Below are 18,617 nucleotides of genomic sequence, written 5' to 3'. Positions count from 1 at the left end.
ACCAGTTCCTCTGGAGGGCCAACAACAGGGCAGAGAGGCAGAGGCCTTCATAAGAACATCAGAAGAGCCCTGCTGGCTCAGACCAGTGGTCCATCCAGTCCAGCATCCTGTCTCACACAGTGTCCGACCAGTTCCTCTGGAGGGCCAACAACAGGGCAGAGAGGCAGAGGCCTTCATAAGAACATCAGAAGAGCCCTGCTGGCTCAGACCAGTGGTCCATCCAGTCCAGCATCCTGTCTCACACAGTGTCCGACCAGTTCCTCTGGAGGGCCAACAACAGGGCAGAGAGGCAGAGGCCTTCATAAGAACATCAGAAGAGCCCTGCTGGCTCAGACCAGTGGTCCATCCAGTCCAGCATCCTGTCTCACACAGTGTCCGACCAGTTCCTCTGGAGGGCCAACAACAGGGCAGAGAGGCAGAGGCCTTCATAAGAACATCAGAAGAGCCCTGCTGGCTCAGACCAGTGGTCCATCCAGTCCAGCATCCTGTCTCACACAGTGTCCGACCAGTTCCTCTGGAGGGCCAACAACAGGGCAGAGAGGCAGAGGCCTTCATAAGAACATCAGAAGAGCCCTGCTGGCTCAGACCAGTGGTCCATCCAGTCCAGCATCCTGTCTCACACAGTGTCCGACCAGTTCCTCTGGAGGGCCAACAACAGGGCAGAGAGACTGAGGTGTCCCCTTGATGTTGCCTCCTGGCTCTGGGATTCAGAGGCTTAATGCCTCTGAATGTGGAGGTTCCCCTCAGTCACCATGGCTACTAGCCATTGATAGACTTGTCCTCCATGAATCTATTTAATCCTCTTTTCAAGATGTTTATCCCCGTGGCTATCACTACGTCCTCTGGCAGTGAATTCCACATTTTAATTACAAGCAGTATCTAGTTAACTTAACTAAGTAACTAACTGTGTAGCTATCTAAATAACTCACTAAAGTACTTTCAGGTGGGTTCGCTGTGTTGGTCTGAAGCAACAGAATGAAGCTTGAGTCCAGGGGCACCTTTAAGACCCACAAAGCTTGATTCTGGGTAGAAGCTTTCGTGTGCAGGCACACTTCTTCAGATGCCTGAAGAATATCTGAACTTGAACCCTGGGGCAAGTCACAATCACAACCTCAGCCCCCACTTCCACCCCCATGGCATGATGGGAATATTCACACCACCTTGCCTAACAGGGCCGTTGTGAGGATTATCTCAGCAGTCTTTGTGCTGGAGCTCTCGCGCCATTGTTTCCCTGCGCCACACCCAGCCCTTCTCGTTTTAGGCAGCAGGTGAACTATTTAGTAGGAAAGAGCAAGAGTCCAGCAGCACCTTGAAGACTCACAAAACTTGTGGCAGGGGAGGAACTTCTGAAAAAGTGAGCCAGTGACTCACGAGAGCTCCTCCCCTGCCACAAATTTTGTTGGCCTTTCAGGTGCTCCTGGACTCTTGCTCTTTTCTGCTGCCACAGACAGACAGACAAACAGGGCTACCCATCTTGATCCCTACCCATTTACTCCACACCCACCCACCAAGGTTCCCTCTAAGCTGTGGAGTCCTGTGAGCAAAAATTCTACTTTGTGAGCTACTTGCATTAAAGTTGTGAGCAAGCAGTTTGGCTCCTGCATAAATTAGTGTGCTCTGGAGCCCTCCTTCCTGAGCTAAGGCAAAAATGTGTGAGCTGGAGGCTAAAAAGCTGTGAGCTAGCTCACACTAACTCAGCTTAGAGGGAACACTGCCACCCACCCCAAGTTCTGGTTCACACGGTCTACTTTTGTGCCTCCTGTTGACTTTTGATAAGCAACGTGAGACTGTAACAAGCATTGCTTGGGGGGGTAGGTTGAAGGGCAGCATTTAAAATTATGTTTTACTGATCAGAAGCCACCCCGGAAAACACTGGGCTGAGAAGTCTGCGGGGCAAATGTTTCCGAGCAAATTAAATGTAAGCGCCAGATAGGAGGCAGCAGGGATCCCATGTCCCGCACGCTTCTTTGCCCCACTGCTAAGAGAAAAAGGCCAAAACGTGGAAAAAGAAGCAAAGACGCAGAGATATTTTTTTGGGGGTAATGCGAGATCTTGTCCATGGGGTCGTGAAGAGTCGGACCCGACTGTGCGACTGAACAACAACAACTTCTCTTATTCTGGAATTCGGTGCCACTTTAGCTATTCTGGGGGAATGGACTGTGGGGGTGCACTTAAGTTATGCTCCGTTGCCCTTTTGGTCCGCCTAGGCTAGTCGTGTCTACTCCGACGGGCAGTGGCTCTCCAAGGTGCCAGGTTCTATGGGGATCCTTTTAAAATACTGATGCCAGGAGCTGAGCTGGGGAACTTCTGCACCTGAATATTTGCTCTGCTACCAAGCTACTACCCTTCCCCCACACATTATCTGCTTCTGCTACTACCCCCCAGCCCCCCACACACACCCTCTGTCACTGGGGAGAAGGATCCCTGGATCGGCTTGACAGCAGTCTATGGACGATTCTGCATCTAGCATTTGCTCCACTTTTTCTCAACGCTGAGGAAAAGGTGCAGCTCAAAATCACAATCAGATACCCCACAGCAACGCTGTACTGACGGCAAAGTCGCCCCGGAACAGCCATAACTCTATGCAGAAGGTAACACAGAACCCAATGAACAAAGAGAGTGAAAGCGGCATGCAGTGTAGAGGGTACCATAAAACCCGATGATCAGAGAAAGTGAAAGCAGCATGCGATGCAGAGGGGAATTTCTGCTCCAAGGTGGGTTTCGTAAAATTACAGAAGGATGGGTGGGCCGAATCACCCTACGTCATCATGCTCTCCACGCTGGCTGGTAGAACTCCTTGCTCCCCAGGGCAGACCCCAGTCTTGGTTCTTTACTGGTCGCTGATGATATTCACAGAACACGGAGCTCCTGGTGAGGGAGCCCCAGATGCGAGAACTGGACCTACAATAAGCAAAGGCAATGGGGGAGTTCCACCCGCCTTGTGTCGCCTCCCTCACTCACCAGGTAGTCCATACAGTGCTTCCTGACCACTTCGTGCATGTCTTGGTCGCCGTATACCTGGTCAGCTGTAAGGAAGAAATGGAAGATTGTCAAGGCCATTCGAGAACTGTTTGGAGGGGGGGGGGAACACATTAGCGAATGAAGGAGGAGTTGGTTTTGATACCCTGCTTTTCTCTACCTTAAGGAGTCTCAAAGCGGCTGACTATCTCCTTTCCCTTCCTCTCCCCACAACTGGCACCTGGTGAGGCAGGCGGGGCTGAGAGTGTCCTGAGAGAACGGTGACTGGCCCAAGGTCACCCAGCAGGCCTCATGTGTCTCAAAGTGGCTGACAATCACCTTCCCTTCCTCTCCCCACAACCAGCATCTTGTGAGGCAGGTGGGGCTGAGAGAGTCCTGAGAGAATGGTGACTGGCCCAAGGTCACCCAGCAGGCCTCATATGTCTCAGAGTGGCTGACAATCACTTTCCCTTCATCTCCCCACAACAGGCACCTTGTGAGCAATGCTCCCTCTAAGCTGTGGAGTCCTGTGAGCAAAAATTCTACTTTGTGAGCTACTGGCATCACAATTGTGAGTGAGCGATTTGGCTCCTGCATAAATTAGTTTGCTCTGGAGCCATCTTTCCCGAGCTAAGACAGAAATCTGTGAGCTGGAGGCTTAAAAACTGTGAGCTAGCTCACACTGACTCAGCTTAGAGGGAACCACTGCTTGTGAGGTAGGTGGGGCTGACTCCCGAGAGAACAGTGATTGGCCCAAGGTCACCCAGCAGAGTTCATGTGGTGGAGGAGTGGGGAAATAAAACCCGGCTCTCCAGATTAAAGTCTGCTGCTCTTAACCATTACACCACGCTGGCTCCGAATAAAGCTCAGAGAAACCCCATTTTCTCCACATTTGCTGTGGACCCTTAAGCGAAGCCGCTGATCTAAGGACGTGAGCAAGGAGCGGAGTCCGGCTCCAGTCTCCAACGAGCATCTTAACACTGTAAAAACCCTGGCTCTGAACTGTGTCTGAATGAACTCCCCCCGCTCTGCATGCTGTGCCTCTGCTTCCCTTCCTCCGGGACAGCAGGCCCAGCCAACAGATCAAGCCTAAGGGCAATGCAACACTTCCGGTCTCTTCCAAAAAGCAAGGTGATAAGAAACGCATGGCTCTCAGACTGGGGCTGCCTGGCGGAGCACAGTGCATCTGGGGTCGGGAAGAAGTTCCCCTTCCCTTGCCGAAAGGAGGACTGGCTAATGGCTGACGGTGGGATTTGTCCCTACAGAATGCGAGTACTCTCTCTGGGTACCTTCTGCAACACACTTTTCACCCCCTGGGTAGAACACACCATTAGACAAGGATCAGTCCTCTTAACCAAGTGTCTTGTTTCTGGCAGAAAACAATGTGCTGATTCCTACCTCGAAAAGAAGAAGAGATTGGATTTATACCCCACCCTTCACTACCCAGAGGAGTCCCAGAGCGGCTTACAAACTCCTTTCCCTTCCCCTCCCCACCACAGACACCCTGTAAGGTAAAAGAAGAAGAGATTGGATTTATATGCTGCCCTTCACTACCCAAAGGAGTCTCAGAGCAGCTCACAAACTCCTTTCCCTTCCCCTCCCCACCTGTGAGGCAGGTGGGGCTGAGAGAGCTCTGACAGAAACTGCTCTTTTTCAAGAACAGCTGTGCCAGAGCTACGGCTTGCCCAAGGCCACCCAGTAGCTGCGAGTGGAGGAGTGGGGAATCAAACCCGGTTCTCCCAGTTTAGAGTCCGCGCTCCTAACCACTACACCAAACTGGTTGGTTTACGGTTTGAAAAGTTATTTGGCCTCTGGAGGAATTTTAAGTCATTGCTATTTTCTTCTTCTTTTTTTAATGCAAATTATTTTCACAGAAAAAGGGTGGGATACAAAAGGGAAAAGGGTGTGTGTGTGGGAATATAAATTCATCAAGTCTGTCAAATAATGTAAGTTGTTATGTACAACAAGTAAAATCAGATATACTACCAAATATATTACATATTTCAAATATAGAAGCAGACGTGAAAGAATAAATAAGAACTTCCAAGGTCAGCGATAATCTATTAGCGATAAAAGAAATTACATCTTTAACAACTGAACAAACTTCTATGCTAAAACTGAATCACTGTAAAATCCTCAATATTGTCTTAACTGTTGATCTAAATCTAAATTATATTCTTAGTAATTATTTAATTACTAGTAAGTCATTGCTATTTTCTTTTTTATTGGCAGGTCGTGTCCTCTCGGTTTGTATCTGAGGCACCTCCTCCCTGCGTGCAAGAGAGGTTTTGGTCAACAAAAGCCTTTGCTGACTAATCTGTCACTTAAACAGACTAAACCTCACAGCCCAGGGTTTCAGGATGAGTGGGGCAGGGCCAGGCAGGGAGGCAGGAACGAAACTGACCAGAGGCTGCCTTGAAACTGACAGATGTGCTGAAAAAAAGAAAAGAAAAAAGGTTTCTCTGCCATCAGAGCAACTCTTTGCAGGGGTGCAAACAGGAAAAGCCCTCCGATGGCGGCTTTGCAAGGGTCACAGAACTCAAGGGCCAAACTGAACGAAGCTGGAAAGGTCTCTTTTTTTGGGGGGGGGGGGTATTTTTGTATTTTGTGTGCAGGCATGTGTGTGTCTCCAGCTGGAAGCCATGGCAACCTCTGGCGACTGACCCCTACTGGAGGCCTGGAGGATATTCAGAGAGGTGGCTGAATAAAGCCTGCCCCCGCCTCTGGTATTCTAAGGAGTTCTCCCATCCAAGTACCTGCGAGAGTCGACCCTGCTTAGCTTCCGAGGTCGGGCTTGCCTGAGCTAACCAGGTCAGGGCTTTTCTGGTGACTCTTGTTTTGTTTTTGTTTTTTGTATTTTTCATGTATGTGTGTCTGAGTGTGTGTGCACCGGGAAGTCATGGCGACCTCTGGCGACTGACCCCTACTAGGGGCCTGGGGGCTGAATGGAGCCTGCCCCCGCCCCCCGACTGCTGGTATTCCAAGGAGGTCTCCCAACCAGGTACTTGCCAGAGTCGACCCTGCTTAGCTTCCGAGATCTGGCAAGATCGGGCTTGCCTGGGCTATCCAGGGCAGGGCTTTTCTGGTGACTCTTGTTTTGTTTTTCTTTTTTTGCATTTTTCATGTATGTGTGTCTGTCTGAGTGTGTGTGCACTGGGAAGTCATGGCGACCGACCCCTACTGGGGGCCTGGAGGGTATTCAGAGAGGTGGCTGAATAAAGCCTGCCCCCGCCTCAAAGCTCTGGTATTCCTCGGAGGTCTCCCATCCAAGTACTTGCCAGAGTCGACCCCGTTTCGCTTCCGAGATCTGATGAGATCGGGCTTGCCTGGGCTATCCAGGTCAGGACGGAAGGTGTACTGAAAGGCAGCTGGCCGAGGGCGGTCAGGGGCGTCAAAAAGAAACGAGACGGAAGTGCCAAAATTCCGTGCAGTCAGTTACCTAGGTTCTGTTTACAACACGGCTGTAACGGCTTCCAGAAATCTGTAGTTGATATGCAAGGGGAAGGCCGTGATCTCAGAATGGGGACTTACCGCAGGGATTCCCAAACGCTGCCATTTCTAGTCTGCCTGACCTAACAGTCAAACTAGAACTCTCATTAGGCATAACCAAGCGAAAACAGATAGCAAGCTGATCTAAGACCCCGGGACACTCGGAGCAAAAGAGGGGAAAAAACACTCGCTCTTTCTGGGAGTGAGGATCCTGGGGGAGCCGTTGACCAGAGCAGCAGAGCCCGTGGACCCCGGTGGGGGTGGGGAGGTGTAACAGTTGTCTGCAGCCCTGCTGGTCAAAAACCACCCTCCCCAAATCCAGCAAGGTCCACGCAACGTCTTCTATTAGAAAGGTAAAGCGTGCTGTCGAGCTGCGGCCGATTCACGGCGGCGACTCCACAAAGTTCCGCCTTGTGGGGTTTTCAAGGTAAAACGGAAAGGATTCGAGAGAGCGTCTCTACACAGGCAATAGGGCTGCACTGGACAAAACGGTTCACTTCAGTTACTTAAAGAAATTATTACGGACTGTGCTCCTACTATGCCATTCTGCACCGTTTGATGTGCCGTGAACAAAGTATGACCCGGTGGCACCTTCGAGACCAACCGAGTGTTAATCAAAGTGTGTAAAGGCTGATTGCTTTGCTTCCGTTCTGCTTTGCGATTTCTGATTGGTTCCACGACACTAGTCCTATTGCATTGCCGACGGAACGCCCCATCCTGTCGATCGTATTGACTCGCTTTGCGTAATCCGACCTGAGTCCATAAGAACATAAGAACATAAGAGATGCCAATGTTGGATCAGGCCAAAAGCCCATCCAGTCCAACACTCTGTGTCACACAATGGCCAGAAATACCAGGTGCCATCAGGAGGTCCACCAGTGGGGCCAGTACATTAGAAGCCCTCCCACTGTTGACCCCCCCCCCAAGCACCAAGGTGACAGAGCATCACTTGCCCCAGAGCCCCTATCTATACCTTGTGGCTAATATCCACTGATGGACCTCTGCTCCATATGCTTATCTAATTCCCTTTTGAAGCCGTCCATGCTTGTAGCCGCCAAGTGAGAAAGGCGGACTGTCAGTAATATAAATAAAATAAAATAAAGACGTGCGCAAAGGTGGTTTGCCATCGCCTTCCTCTGCACAGCGGCCCCAGTCTCCCTCGGGGGCCTCCCCTCCGAGGGCTGACCGTGGCCGACCCTAGAGGCTGGCTGGCTGCAAGAACCCACGGTGTTCTGAACTGCTGAAATGCAGTGTATCTACACTGAAATTTCATATTGTACTTTATTTCACAAAACGTATATCCTGCTTTTCTGCCCTGACAGGGGCCACTGAGGTCGCTAGGAAACTAAAAACACACAGGAAAAAAAAATCACAATTCAAACCATTAGAATTAACACGTATGCATAGAATCCACCTCATACATATAATTAAAACCAGAGCTAAAAATAAGTAAAAAGACACAAAAACAATAATTAAAACACACAGAAGCGGAATGCAAGGAAGGGTACCTCAAGGACCCTTCTTGCCCGGCAGAATGTACATTTAAGGCAGAGGTTTTAATTGCTCATTACTTTTATGCCGTTTTAATCACTTTTACACTGTTTTTCTATTTTTATCACGTTGTACTTTGTAAGCGGAGCTGCGGTGGCTCAAGTGGTTAAGACGCTGAACTGCAGGCTGTGGAAGGTCAGTAGTTCAGCAGCTCGAGACCCGGGTGCCGCATGATGGAGTGAGCTCCCATCTCTGGTTCCAGCTCCTGCCAACCAAGCAGTTTGAAGGCAAGAAATTGCAAGTAGATAAATAGGTACCACTTTGGTGGGAAGGGAACAGCGTTCTGTGCGCCTTGGTGCTTAGTCATGCCGGCCACATGACCACGGAAATGTCTTCGGACAGCGCTGGCTCTTCGGCTTTGAAACGGAGATGAGCACCGCAACCCTAGAGTCGGATTTGACCGGCTTTCGAGCAAGGGAACCTTTACCTTGTAAGCAGTCTCAGACAGGAGTCTCCGGAGAGGTGGGCAAAGACATTTTCTAATGAAATAAATTCTCCCCTATGTCCACATTACCTTTTGCAACGCTTCAGGACATGGGAGTGCCCCAAGGGAAATTAAAGGAAGAAGAAAGAGTTGGTTTTATACCCGAAGTAGTCTCAGAGCAGCTTACAATCGCCTTCCCTTCCTCTCCCTGCAACAGACACCCTGTGAGGTAGGTGGGGCTGAACTACAACTGACCCAAGGTCACCCAGCTGGCTGCGTGTGGAGGAGTGGGGAATCAAACCTAGATCTCCAGATTAGAGTCCATCGCTCTTAACCACAAGACCCCACTGGCTCCAGTGGGTGGGAAGGTGGGAGAGGCAGAAGTGCCCTTCCCCCCTCCCCAGCCACTCTGGCCTGCTGATAAAAGAGAACTGCAAGGCAGAAGGCTTGAGGGAAGAGCCGGCAGCTGAACCCAAAGGTCATCTTTATACAGCCAGCCAGTATGGTTAGAATGTCCCGGAACGATCTGGGAGACCCGAGTTCGGTTTCCTGCACGGTCATGGCAGCCTGCTGGGCGGCCTTGGGCCAGGCACACAAGCTCATCCTCACCTACCTCACAAGGTTGTTGTGAGAGTAACATGGAGGAGAGGAGAATGTTGCAAGCTGCTTTGGGTCTCCGTTGGGGAGTGAAGTGGGGTAGGAATGAAGTAAAGAAAAATAATAGAATAAAAATATGGCCGAGAGCCTCGGGATGGAGCCCGTGCTGTTTCTCCAAGCACGACCACTTCCCACAGCCTCCCGCTTCCTTTCTCTGCTCGATATATTTTCCCCTTTCCTTCCACCGCCTCTCCACTATTTAGTTGTGGCCACCCCCTTCTGTTTTGCTCAAGTGTCTGAAGAGGGAATGACTTTTTGGCACCCTCCGTGCACACAAACACGGAAGCGGCTTCTTTTTAAGCTGCCCGGCAGCCCTCGGAGGCCACCCCGGAACCAGCGTAGCGCCCCGGACTGAGCCAGAGGCCTGGCGGCAGTGCCATTGTCCCCTCGGAGAGTCCCCGTTATCACAGGCAGGGTCAGATGAAGACATGTGGCCACCAGTGTTCCCTCTAAGCCGAGTTGGTGTGAGCTAGCTCACGGTTTTTAGCCTCCGACTCACAGGTTTTTGTCTCCGCTCAGAAAGGAGGGCTCCAGAGCAAACTCATTTATGCAGTGGCCAAATCACTCACAGCTTTAATGCCAGTAGCTCACAAGGTAGAATTTTTGCTCACAGGACTCCACAGCTTTGAGGGAGCGTTGGTGGCCACCCAAAATGGATAACTCAGTATGGCATCTCTGCCTCATGCAATCGCAAGACTTAAGGCTGGGGCACGGATTCCGGTGAAATGGCCCTTGCTCCTTTCAACAGAGGAGGTGCGGGGTCACTGCCCAATGGACTGTGTCCCAGAGTCATTGCCTCATGCGCTGCTTTCCCTTCATGGTGCTCGAAATCTGCTGCCTCGTGGACGTGCCTCTCCTTCCCACACAGCAGTGGCTCACCTTCCCTAATAATGGCCACGTCACCAATAGCTGGGCCATGCCTACCTGATTCCAGCAGAGCAAAGGTTCCCCAACGTGGTGCCTGGGGGCACCATGGAGCCCACCAAGCGTTTTTAAAAAATGGGCAGATTTTTTAAAAAAAATGTTGCTTGAGCGGCAGCTGCCACCACAGCACAAGGGTCTTCACCGTGTGTCCGAAGGTGGGCGGCGGCAGCCATTTTGTGGCTGGCTCCGCCTCCTGTGGCAGCCATTTTGTAGGTCAGACTTCCAAAGGTGCCCGCAGCTCAAAAAAGGTTGGGGACCGCTGTAGTACAGGATTAGAAGGACAGATGGAAAGGGACCTGCCTCCGCACACTTAGATGAGGTGACGCAGAGTGATGGCACATGGATGTGAGAAGAAAGGGGACCCCTCAAACGCCAACTGCCCAAAAGTTAGCATGTCAGTAAATTAATGGGGGTTTCATATAAGAAAGAGGTGGCGGGGAGGAAGACCAAGGAAGGCATTCACGACTGAATCCCTTCCTTATCGAGGTCTGTGGCTTCAAGTACATGGAGGACAAAGCGATGTGGCTCAACACAGCAGCTCCCTCCCTCCCTCCCCTCAGTCGCTCTGCCCTGGTCTTGTCCCCCTTTTACTCAGGGGCAAAACAGCAGGCAGGGCAGACGGACATGGCCAACAGTTAGTTGGCGGGCTGCGCAATGCACCACGGGAGCAGGTGACTCATCTCTAACCCACATGTAAACAAGGATGTGGTTTTCGGTGTGGGGAAGTGGAGCCTGCCGTTCCAGCAAGTCACATGGGGCATGGGCTTTTCTCCGAAATTTACATTGCGGTTATCACTCCAAGCCCCCTTTGTGTTGATGAACACTCTCTCTCTCTCTCTCTCTCTCTCTCTCTCTCTCTCTCTCTCTCTCTCTCTCTCTCATACAACACGTAGGCGTGCAAGCGTAAATAGAAAATGCAACTGCCCCCCATGAGGTAGCAAAACCTGGAATCCAGGCCAAATTGGGGCCTGGATCTAGGGCTGGTCCCCTGTACCCACTTCATTAACAGCAGTGCCTTCCCCTCCAGTGCCCCTTGCAGTGCAGAAACCACCACCGTTAATGAGGCAGATCCAACCAGTGTTCCCTCTAAGCTGAGTTAGCGTGAGCTAGCTCACAGTTTTTTAGCCTCTGGCTCACACATTTTTGCCTTCGCTCAGGAAGGGATGGCTCCAGAGCAAGCTAATTTATGCGGTAGCCAAATCGCTCGCTCACACAACTTTAATGCCAGTCGCTCACAAAGGAGAATTTTTGCTCCCAAGACTCCACAGCTTGGAGGGAGCACTGGGTCCAACCCATAACTTTGGCCTGGGGCCCAATCTGAAGTCCCAGCTCTATCCATAACCAGTGTTCCCTCTAAGCTGTGGAGTCCTGTGAGCAAAAATTCTACTTTCTGAGCAACCAGCATTAAAGCTGTGAGCAGGCAGGTGATTCGGCTACTGCATAAATTAGTTTGCTCTGGACTGGAGCCATCCTTCCTGAGCTAAGACAACAATGTGTGAGCCGGAGGCTAAAAAACTGTGAGCTAGCTCACACCAACTCAGCTTAGAGGGAACACTGCCCATAACCTGTCTCCAATCCAATCAACTGCTCTCACTCAGGACAAAGTAATTTTATTTGGCCTGCTTAATCTTTTTAGAAAGCGTTAAATAAGTCTAGTCCTTAGGTTACCTCTAAAAAAAATGTTAGAGGCTAAAAAGCTGAAGCAAAGGAACACAAAGGGACAGACAACCCTGATGCATGTTGTTTTTCTGCTCTTTTTGTATTCTAAGAACACGGATTGAGGCTGCACAACTGCCGGCACAGGTTTTTCTACTTAGGCGCCGGGTTCCCGAATACGCATTGCGACCAGCAGAGTGACGACTGCCACGTTTGTGGACACCAAACCACGGTATGTTCACAGCAGACAACTAGAACATGCAAACCGGGCATGGCGTTCCCGTCCACCGCTATCCAACGGCTCCAAGGGGCCTCTGCTGCCTCCTTCCTTGTCCTGTCTTGCCTATCTTCAGATCTCAAAAACGGTTGAAATTCACAGAACTGACGCAAGCAAGCCTCCCACGTAAGTGGCGGAATCATTGCCGCTGATTAGCCGTTCGTGTGGAGCTTTTCAGCAACGGTCTTTACGCCTTTCTGACTGACAGCGCAGTGCGACGCACCTCTCCTGCAACCGTTTAAAAAGCGACAGGACAAAGTTTGAGTCGGGTGGCACCTTTAAGACCAACAAAGTGTAACTCTGGGTGTAAGCATTCCTCAAGTGTGCCTGCACACGAAAGCTTATCCCCCAGAATTAAACTTTGCTGGTCTTAAAGGTGCCGCTGGACTCGAATTTTGTTATGTTGCTTCAGACCAACGCGGCTACGCACCTGAATCTATTCTGAAGAGCAGTTATAGTGTAAATGGCCTTCTTTTGTTGGTCTTTGGCCGAGTGAGCACCTATAATAGTCAATGAAACACGACTTGCCACTTCAGTGACGTCAATATAATAGTCAATGAAACACGACTTGCTCTCTGACGTCTCAGCGTGCCTCAGTTTGCCAAACAAATCAGTTGCCTGAGAGCTGTGCCCTCTAGCTGCCATTGGCTTGGCTACTGTGATGTCACAGCCTGGGAGAACTCAGCCACGCTGAGATTCCATGGCTAGCAGGAACTGTATGTGTCCTCTGAGACAATGTTCCCTCTAAGCTGTGGAGTCCTGTGAGCAAAAATTCTACTTTGCGAGCTCCTGGCATGAAAGTTGTGAGCGAGCGATTTGGCTACTGCATAAATGAGTTTGCTCTGGAGCCATCCTTCCTGAGCTAAGACAAAAATGTGTGAGCCGGAGGCTAAAAAACTGTGAGCTAGCTCACACTAACTCAGCTTAGAGGGAACACTGCCTCTGAGGTCTATGGGAAATTCTGCTTACCTAATTGGGGAAAGATACGTATTTAGGCCAAGGGATTTTTCATGCTAGCTCAGAGCAGTTGAGCAGTCTCCAAGGAGTCTACTTCCATCAAGGAGTATTACGGGCTGGATTAAGGCCAACTGATGCCCTAAGCACAGCCCAACAATGGTGCCCCTCGGCCCTCCCACTGCTTCCCCGACAAGACATTAAGACTCAAGAAGTACTGAAGGTGAAACTGAGTCACTCACCAAGCCAAAAGAAACTCTGCTTAAACAATGCAGATTGAAGTCGAACACGGTAGAGAAGGACAATTACAAAAAAATTCAACTAAAGTCGAGTGTGGCAGTGAAAGAGTTAAGGGCATAATAGGGGTTTTTTGGGGGGGGACTCTGGGGTGCCCCCTTTCCCTTGGTGCCCTAAGCACTGCACTTATTTTGCTTAATGGTTAATCCCAGGGCTTTTTTTTTAAAAAAAAGAGGTGCCCGGAACTCTCAAGAGGGAAATAAGTTTTCAATTGCATACTAAAAACTCATGAACTTTTAAACGTTTTTAAAAGGATCTTGTCGAAGAGGTTCTGGAACTCTGTTCCGGCACATTCCCCCCAGAAAAAAAGCCCTAGTTAATCCACAGCTGGGGTATCATTACGATCATCTAATAGAAATACTTTTGGAGGAACTGAAACAGTTGATAGTTTCTCAGTCTAGAAGGAGGACAGGCTTTTCTATCAGGCTCGGGCCTCCTCCGCAGGCGCTTATCTTAATTACTATTTGCCTTGCGTTTTCATTAGTGCAAATTGCTTTGGGAACCAATTTCTGGCTGGACAACAAAGCAAAAAGACAGAACCATTAGGACAAATGAACGAACTGCAATATATATATACTAGAAATAATGCCCGTTGCGGAAATAAATACAACGAGATCTAGAAAGAGGCTCTGGGAGAGTGCTCTGGCTTTAGGCAAACAGTGTCAGTTTCCTGTGGTGACCTCAGCAGGGTTTAATGACAGAGTCCACTGTTTTCTCCAGAGGGACTGATCTCTGCTACCTGAAGAGCATTTGTATGTTTGAGTTATCTGTAGCCCTCACCTGGAGAGTGGTAACCATTGTTACCCATTCTCCTCTCCCCTATGAGGTATGTTATGCAACTGAAAATTCCAACTGCCTTGCGGGGGGGGGGAGTTTCAGGTGTGGAATGGACTGAAGTCCAATCAGCTTCCATATGCAAAAGACCAGGTTGTCGCAGCAGTTGTGGTGTGGGCGGGACCCAGGCTTTGCCTTCTGATTGGTGGCGATATATGCTGAGGAGCAGTGCCATCAGCCATACACTAAGGGAGTGCATTTTAGAATTAGAACTTTGGCGCCCACTATTCAATTATATATAAGGAGAGATATATATTTTTTTTGGGGGGGACACGGTTCAGATTTTCCAACTGGCAAATTTTACGGCAAATTTTAACTTTGAAACAAAATGGGCCAGGAAAATAGGAATCGGTGTTCAGTACAGGTTTATCTATGAAACTGTTTACAGACTGCATCTCTTCAGACAAGCTTCCAAGGTGCTTTATGCTATAAAAAACATACAGCAAAGCCCGACAGACGACAGAAGAGAGGACCTGGGTCAGAGTAGTGGAGGCCGAGGCCGAGAGGCAACCTAATCCAGGTGAGCCCAAACACAGAACCAAAACGAGAAGTGAATGGATTGTGACAAGGAGATTTCAAGTGCTGAAGCGGCAGCAAAGGCCACACTTTCGGCGGTTGACGGGTGGCGGACAGACCGAAGGCCGAGCGCTGCAGTTAAGAGGCTGCAATGAGTCACTTTCTGAAAAGCTGCTCCTCGGAGGACGGTATTCCAAACGGAGAGACTTCACGCAGCCCGGGCCGGGAACCCGCTCCCCTGAATCCTCAATCCCAAGCCCCACGCATCAAGCCCAGCTACGGCAGCATCTTTTGTAGGGCTGTCTTTTCTGATGGCCAGTGCGCCACGTCATGGGCAGGGAACACAGCTCAATGGGAGAACATGCATGCTTGGTATAGGGGAGGTCACACGCAATGCTCCCTCTACGCTGTGGAGTCTTGTGAGCAAAAAAATATACTTTGAGAGCTACTGGCATTAAAGTTGTGAGCAGCCGACTTGACTACTGCATGAATTAGTTTGCTCTGGAGCCCTCCTTCCTGAGTGGAGACAAAAAGGTGTGAGCTGGAGGCTAAAAAACTGTGAGCTAGCTCACACTGACTCAGCTTAGAGGGAACAGCAGGCTCAATCTCTGGCCTTTCCACCTGTTGAAAGATCTCAAGCTGAAGAGCTGAGAAAGGTCTGTCTGAGACCTTGGACAACCACAGCCAGTCATGGCTAGACAGGACAAGGGTCCACCTTCAGGCGGCTTCAAATGTGTATTCCTCAAGGCGAGGGTTCTCAGCGTGGTGCCGGTGGGTGCCGTGGCACCCGGTAACACCTTTCTTGGTGCCCAGCAAGTATTTGTAGACGGGGGGGGGGGGCCTGGGGCTTTTGCCCAGCAAGGCTTCTGAACGGCCACTGGAGATTCGATCGGCTGCGCAGATCTTTAGAAATGTCGCTTGGGCAGCGGCTGGCACTGCAGCACAAGGATCTTCACTGTGGGGTTGAAGGTGAGCGGCAGAAGCCACTTTGTGGTGGGCAGTCACATTGGGGCTGCGCCCCACCAGGCGGTGTCAGGATTCCAATGAACAAATGACGGTCGAGTCGTTCTGTCTGGGCCATGACGCCGCCGATGCAAAACAGGCTTCCTCGGGCGGTGGCGGGCTCTCCTTCTTTGGAGGTTTTTAAGCAGAGGCTGGATGACCATCTGTCAGCCATGCTGGTTCTGTGAACGGAGGCAGGACATGAGAAGGGAGGGTTGCCTCAGTGCTTAGATCTCGCGGCCCTTTCTGACACGCCCAGGGAAATACCCATCGCCACTTTGGGGTCAGGAAGAAATTGTTCTCCAGGCCGGTTTGGCCGGGGATCCTGGAGCTTTTTTTTTTGTCATCTTCTGGGCGTGGAATAGCGGTCACTGGGTGTGTTGTGGGGAGGTATTTGTGAATTTCCTGCATTGTGCAGGGGGCCAGACTCAATGACCCTGGAGGTCCCAACTCTATGATTCTAAATTGAGGCCTGAGTTGAAATGGGGTCCTGGCAAGGCAAAATACTTCCTTCTACAAAGCTGCACAAGCTCTGGGTCTCTCGAGCAGATATCACTCACCTTCATTTACTAACTGCACTGGCCCTTCCGCCTCCTCACTGGTGCTCACGCACACACAAGTAGCTAAGGTACCACTCGAAGCCCCATCTATATTAATACAGAACACCGTTGTTCAGGAAGTCTCTCCACCGGGGTGTGTGTGCGTGCTGCTACAGACACCCGCTTCCAGGCAACCTGCCTTCTATTTCTTGCAACCCTTCCCCAACAGTTTCTAGGAAGGGGGGGGGGGAACAGTGTAAAACTGGGCTGAATGAACGGGGTGAGCAAGTGAGGGCGGCTGAGGACAGATGGCCATAGCCGCAGCAGCGGTTTCTGCTAAAAAGGTCAGAAACCTGACCAGGAACCACATCTTCAGCCTCTTTCTCACTCGGCAGAGCTACCTCTGTGGCTCTTCTCGGCATCCTTGCGGCCTTTTATCTTCCTTCCTTTCCTTGCAGCCTCCCCCCCCCCCCAATCACTGCTTGATTCTTTTAAACTATGGTGCTGGAGAAGACTCCTGAGAGTCCCTTGGACTGCAAGCAGATCAAATCAATCAATCCTAAAAGAAATCAACCCTGACTGTTCCCTGGAAGGCCAGATAATGAAGCTGAAGCTCAAATACTTTGCCCACCCAATGAGAAGGGAGCACTCACTGGAGAAGACCCTGATGCTGGGAAAGACTGAAGGTCAAAGAAGATGGGGACGGCAAAGGATGAGATGGTTAGACAGTGTCATAGATGCAACGAACGTGAAGTTGAGCAAGCTTCAGAGGATGGTGGAAGACCGGAAGGCCTGGCATGATCTGGTCCATGGGGTCGCGAAGAGTCGGACTCGACTGTGCGACTGAACAATAACAAAACTTGAGGTGGGAAGGGGAGCAGATGGAAGAGCATCACCTCAAACCACATCACAGACTATAAAATTGTGGGGATTCAGAAGACAGTCTGCTCAACTCCGTGACTTTCTCTCTCTGTGTGTTTCTGGGAACTGGGGATTCCTCAGAAGCACGGCAGGAGTTCCTCAAGGCGAAGATCAGTCACAGTGGATGAGCTTCCCAGGGAAATCCAGCTTACTTATTCCAGTTCGATGCACAGCTGAGGAGAAAAGGTTAGGTGTGTTCTAGATATGCACACGGTTCACGCAGTGACCTGGAGGAGGCCCCTAGAAGATGCCCTAAAGTCCCCAGAGGGATCCTGGCGGATGAACAGACGTGGAGAGTTCTCTGAAGATAGGAACAAGGGAATCCCCTGACCCCGCAGAGTCCTGGGGCGGGGGCTCAACACACGGAGCTCGGTCATGCATGAAACAGGCATGCACCATAGAGCTCGGTCATGTATGAAATAGGTATGCACCAAAACCAAAGTCCTCTGAAGCCCCCCTCCAGATTCTGAGACAGGAAGACTGTTCACAGTCAGGGACGGAAAGCCTTGGGCATGAGAACCACCAGAGCTGGAGAAGTTCCACTTTCTCTCATTCCTGATGGATTTGGGGATAGGAAAGTACGGTGAACCAACTCACATGCCACAGTCTGACAAGACACTGTTCAGAAACCCAACTGTGCCTCTTCCCAGGGAAACGCTGCCACCTCTTCTGTCTCAGACCTTGGTCTACATACTGGCCCAGATCCACAGGGCTAATGAAAGCAACACCCAAGAAATTGGGCATGCCCGGTCATTGTATCTTTAAACCACATGTCTTCACGCCATATCAGAACCTGTTTTTGAAGGCCTGTCTCTCTTTCAACAGTGGAGGGTCATGTGCTGGTGGCAAAGGGTAGCTTCTGCCTGAGATACGTAAGCCAAAGCCCCCTTTGTGGCACGGAAGTGGCCATGCTGTCCTTTGTACCCTGGCCGTGACCGCTCAGCAGCTTCAAAATTCTGCGCTCAAAGTCCCAAACTGGGCAAGGGGAAGAAAACTGGACAATCGCCCAGGTCCAAGTCCCACCCATTTTGGTGGTGGTGGTGGTGGAAAGTGCCGTCATGTTGCAGCCAACTTACGATGACCCCGTAGGGTTTTCAAGACAAGAGAAGTGCAGAGGTGGTTTTGTCATTGCCTGCCTCTGCGTAGCAACCCTGGACTTCCTTGGGGGACTCCCATCCATGGCCAACCCTGCTTAGCTTTCCAGAGCTGATGAGACAGGGCTAGGCGGGGCCATTCAGGTCAGGGCAGAGACCAACAGAGGTGGTTTGCCTTTGCCCGCCTCTGCAAAGTGACCCTGGACTTCCTCAGTGGCCTCCCATCCAAGTGCTAACCAGGGCTGACCCTGCTTAGCTTCTGAGATCTGCTTGCACACGAAAGCTTATACCTTGAATACTTTTTGTTGGGTCTTAAAGGTGCCACTGGAAGCAAGGCAGAGATAAACGAATGTGGTTTGCCATTGCCTGCCTCTGCCAAGCAACCCTGGACTTCCTCTGTGCTCTCCCATCCGACTACTCATCAGGGCTGACCAGGGGTCATTTCGTAGAAAAAGAGGTGCAGGAGCTCAGTAGCATAACTCATTAGCATAACTTATTTGCATATGCCACACCCCCTGACATCA

General features: G+C 50.7%; 1 protein-coding gene across 1 annotated transcript in view; it reads right to left on the bottom strand.

The window, feature by feature from the left end:
• Positions 1-18,617, bottom strand: part of OTUD5 (OTU deubiquitinase 5) — an 83,285-nt gene that overhangs the window by 10,804 nt on the left and 53,864 nt on the right. The window contains exon 5 of the mRNA XM_015418112.1: positions 2,958-3,026. Within this exon, the coding sequence (XP_015273598.1) occupies positions 2,958-3,026 (69 nt within the window). The remainder of the gene's footprint in view (positions 1-2,957; positions 3,027-18,617) is intronic.

Source organism: Gekko japonicus, unplaced genomic scaffold (assembly GCF_001447785.1).
Source record: "Gekko japonicus isolate JY-2015 unplaced genomic scaffold, Gekko_japonicus_V1.1 scaffold1548, whole genome shotgun sequence".
Lineage (NCBI taxonomy): Eukaryota > Metazoa > Chordata > Lepidosauria > Squamata > Gekkonidae > Gekko > Gekko japonicus.
The sequence above is the reverse complement of the archived record's forward strand: the minus strand, read 5'-3'. Positions and strand labels throughout refer to the sequence as shown.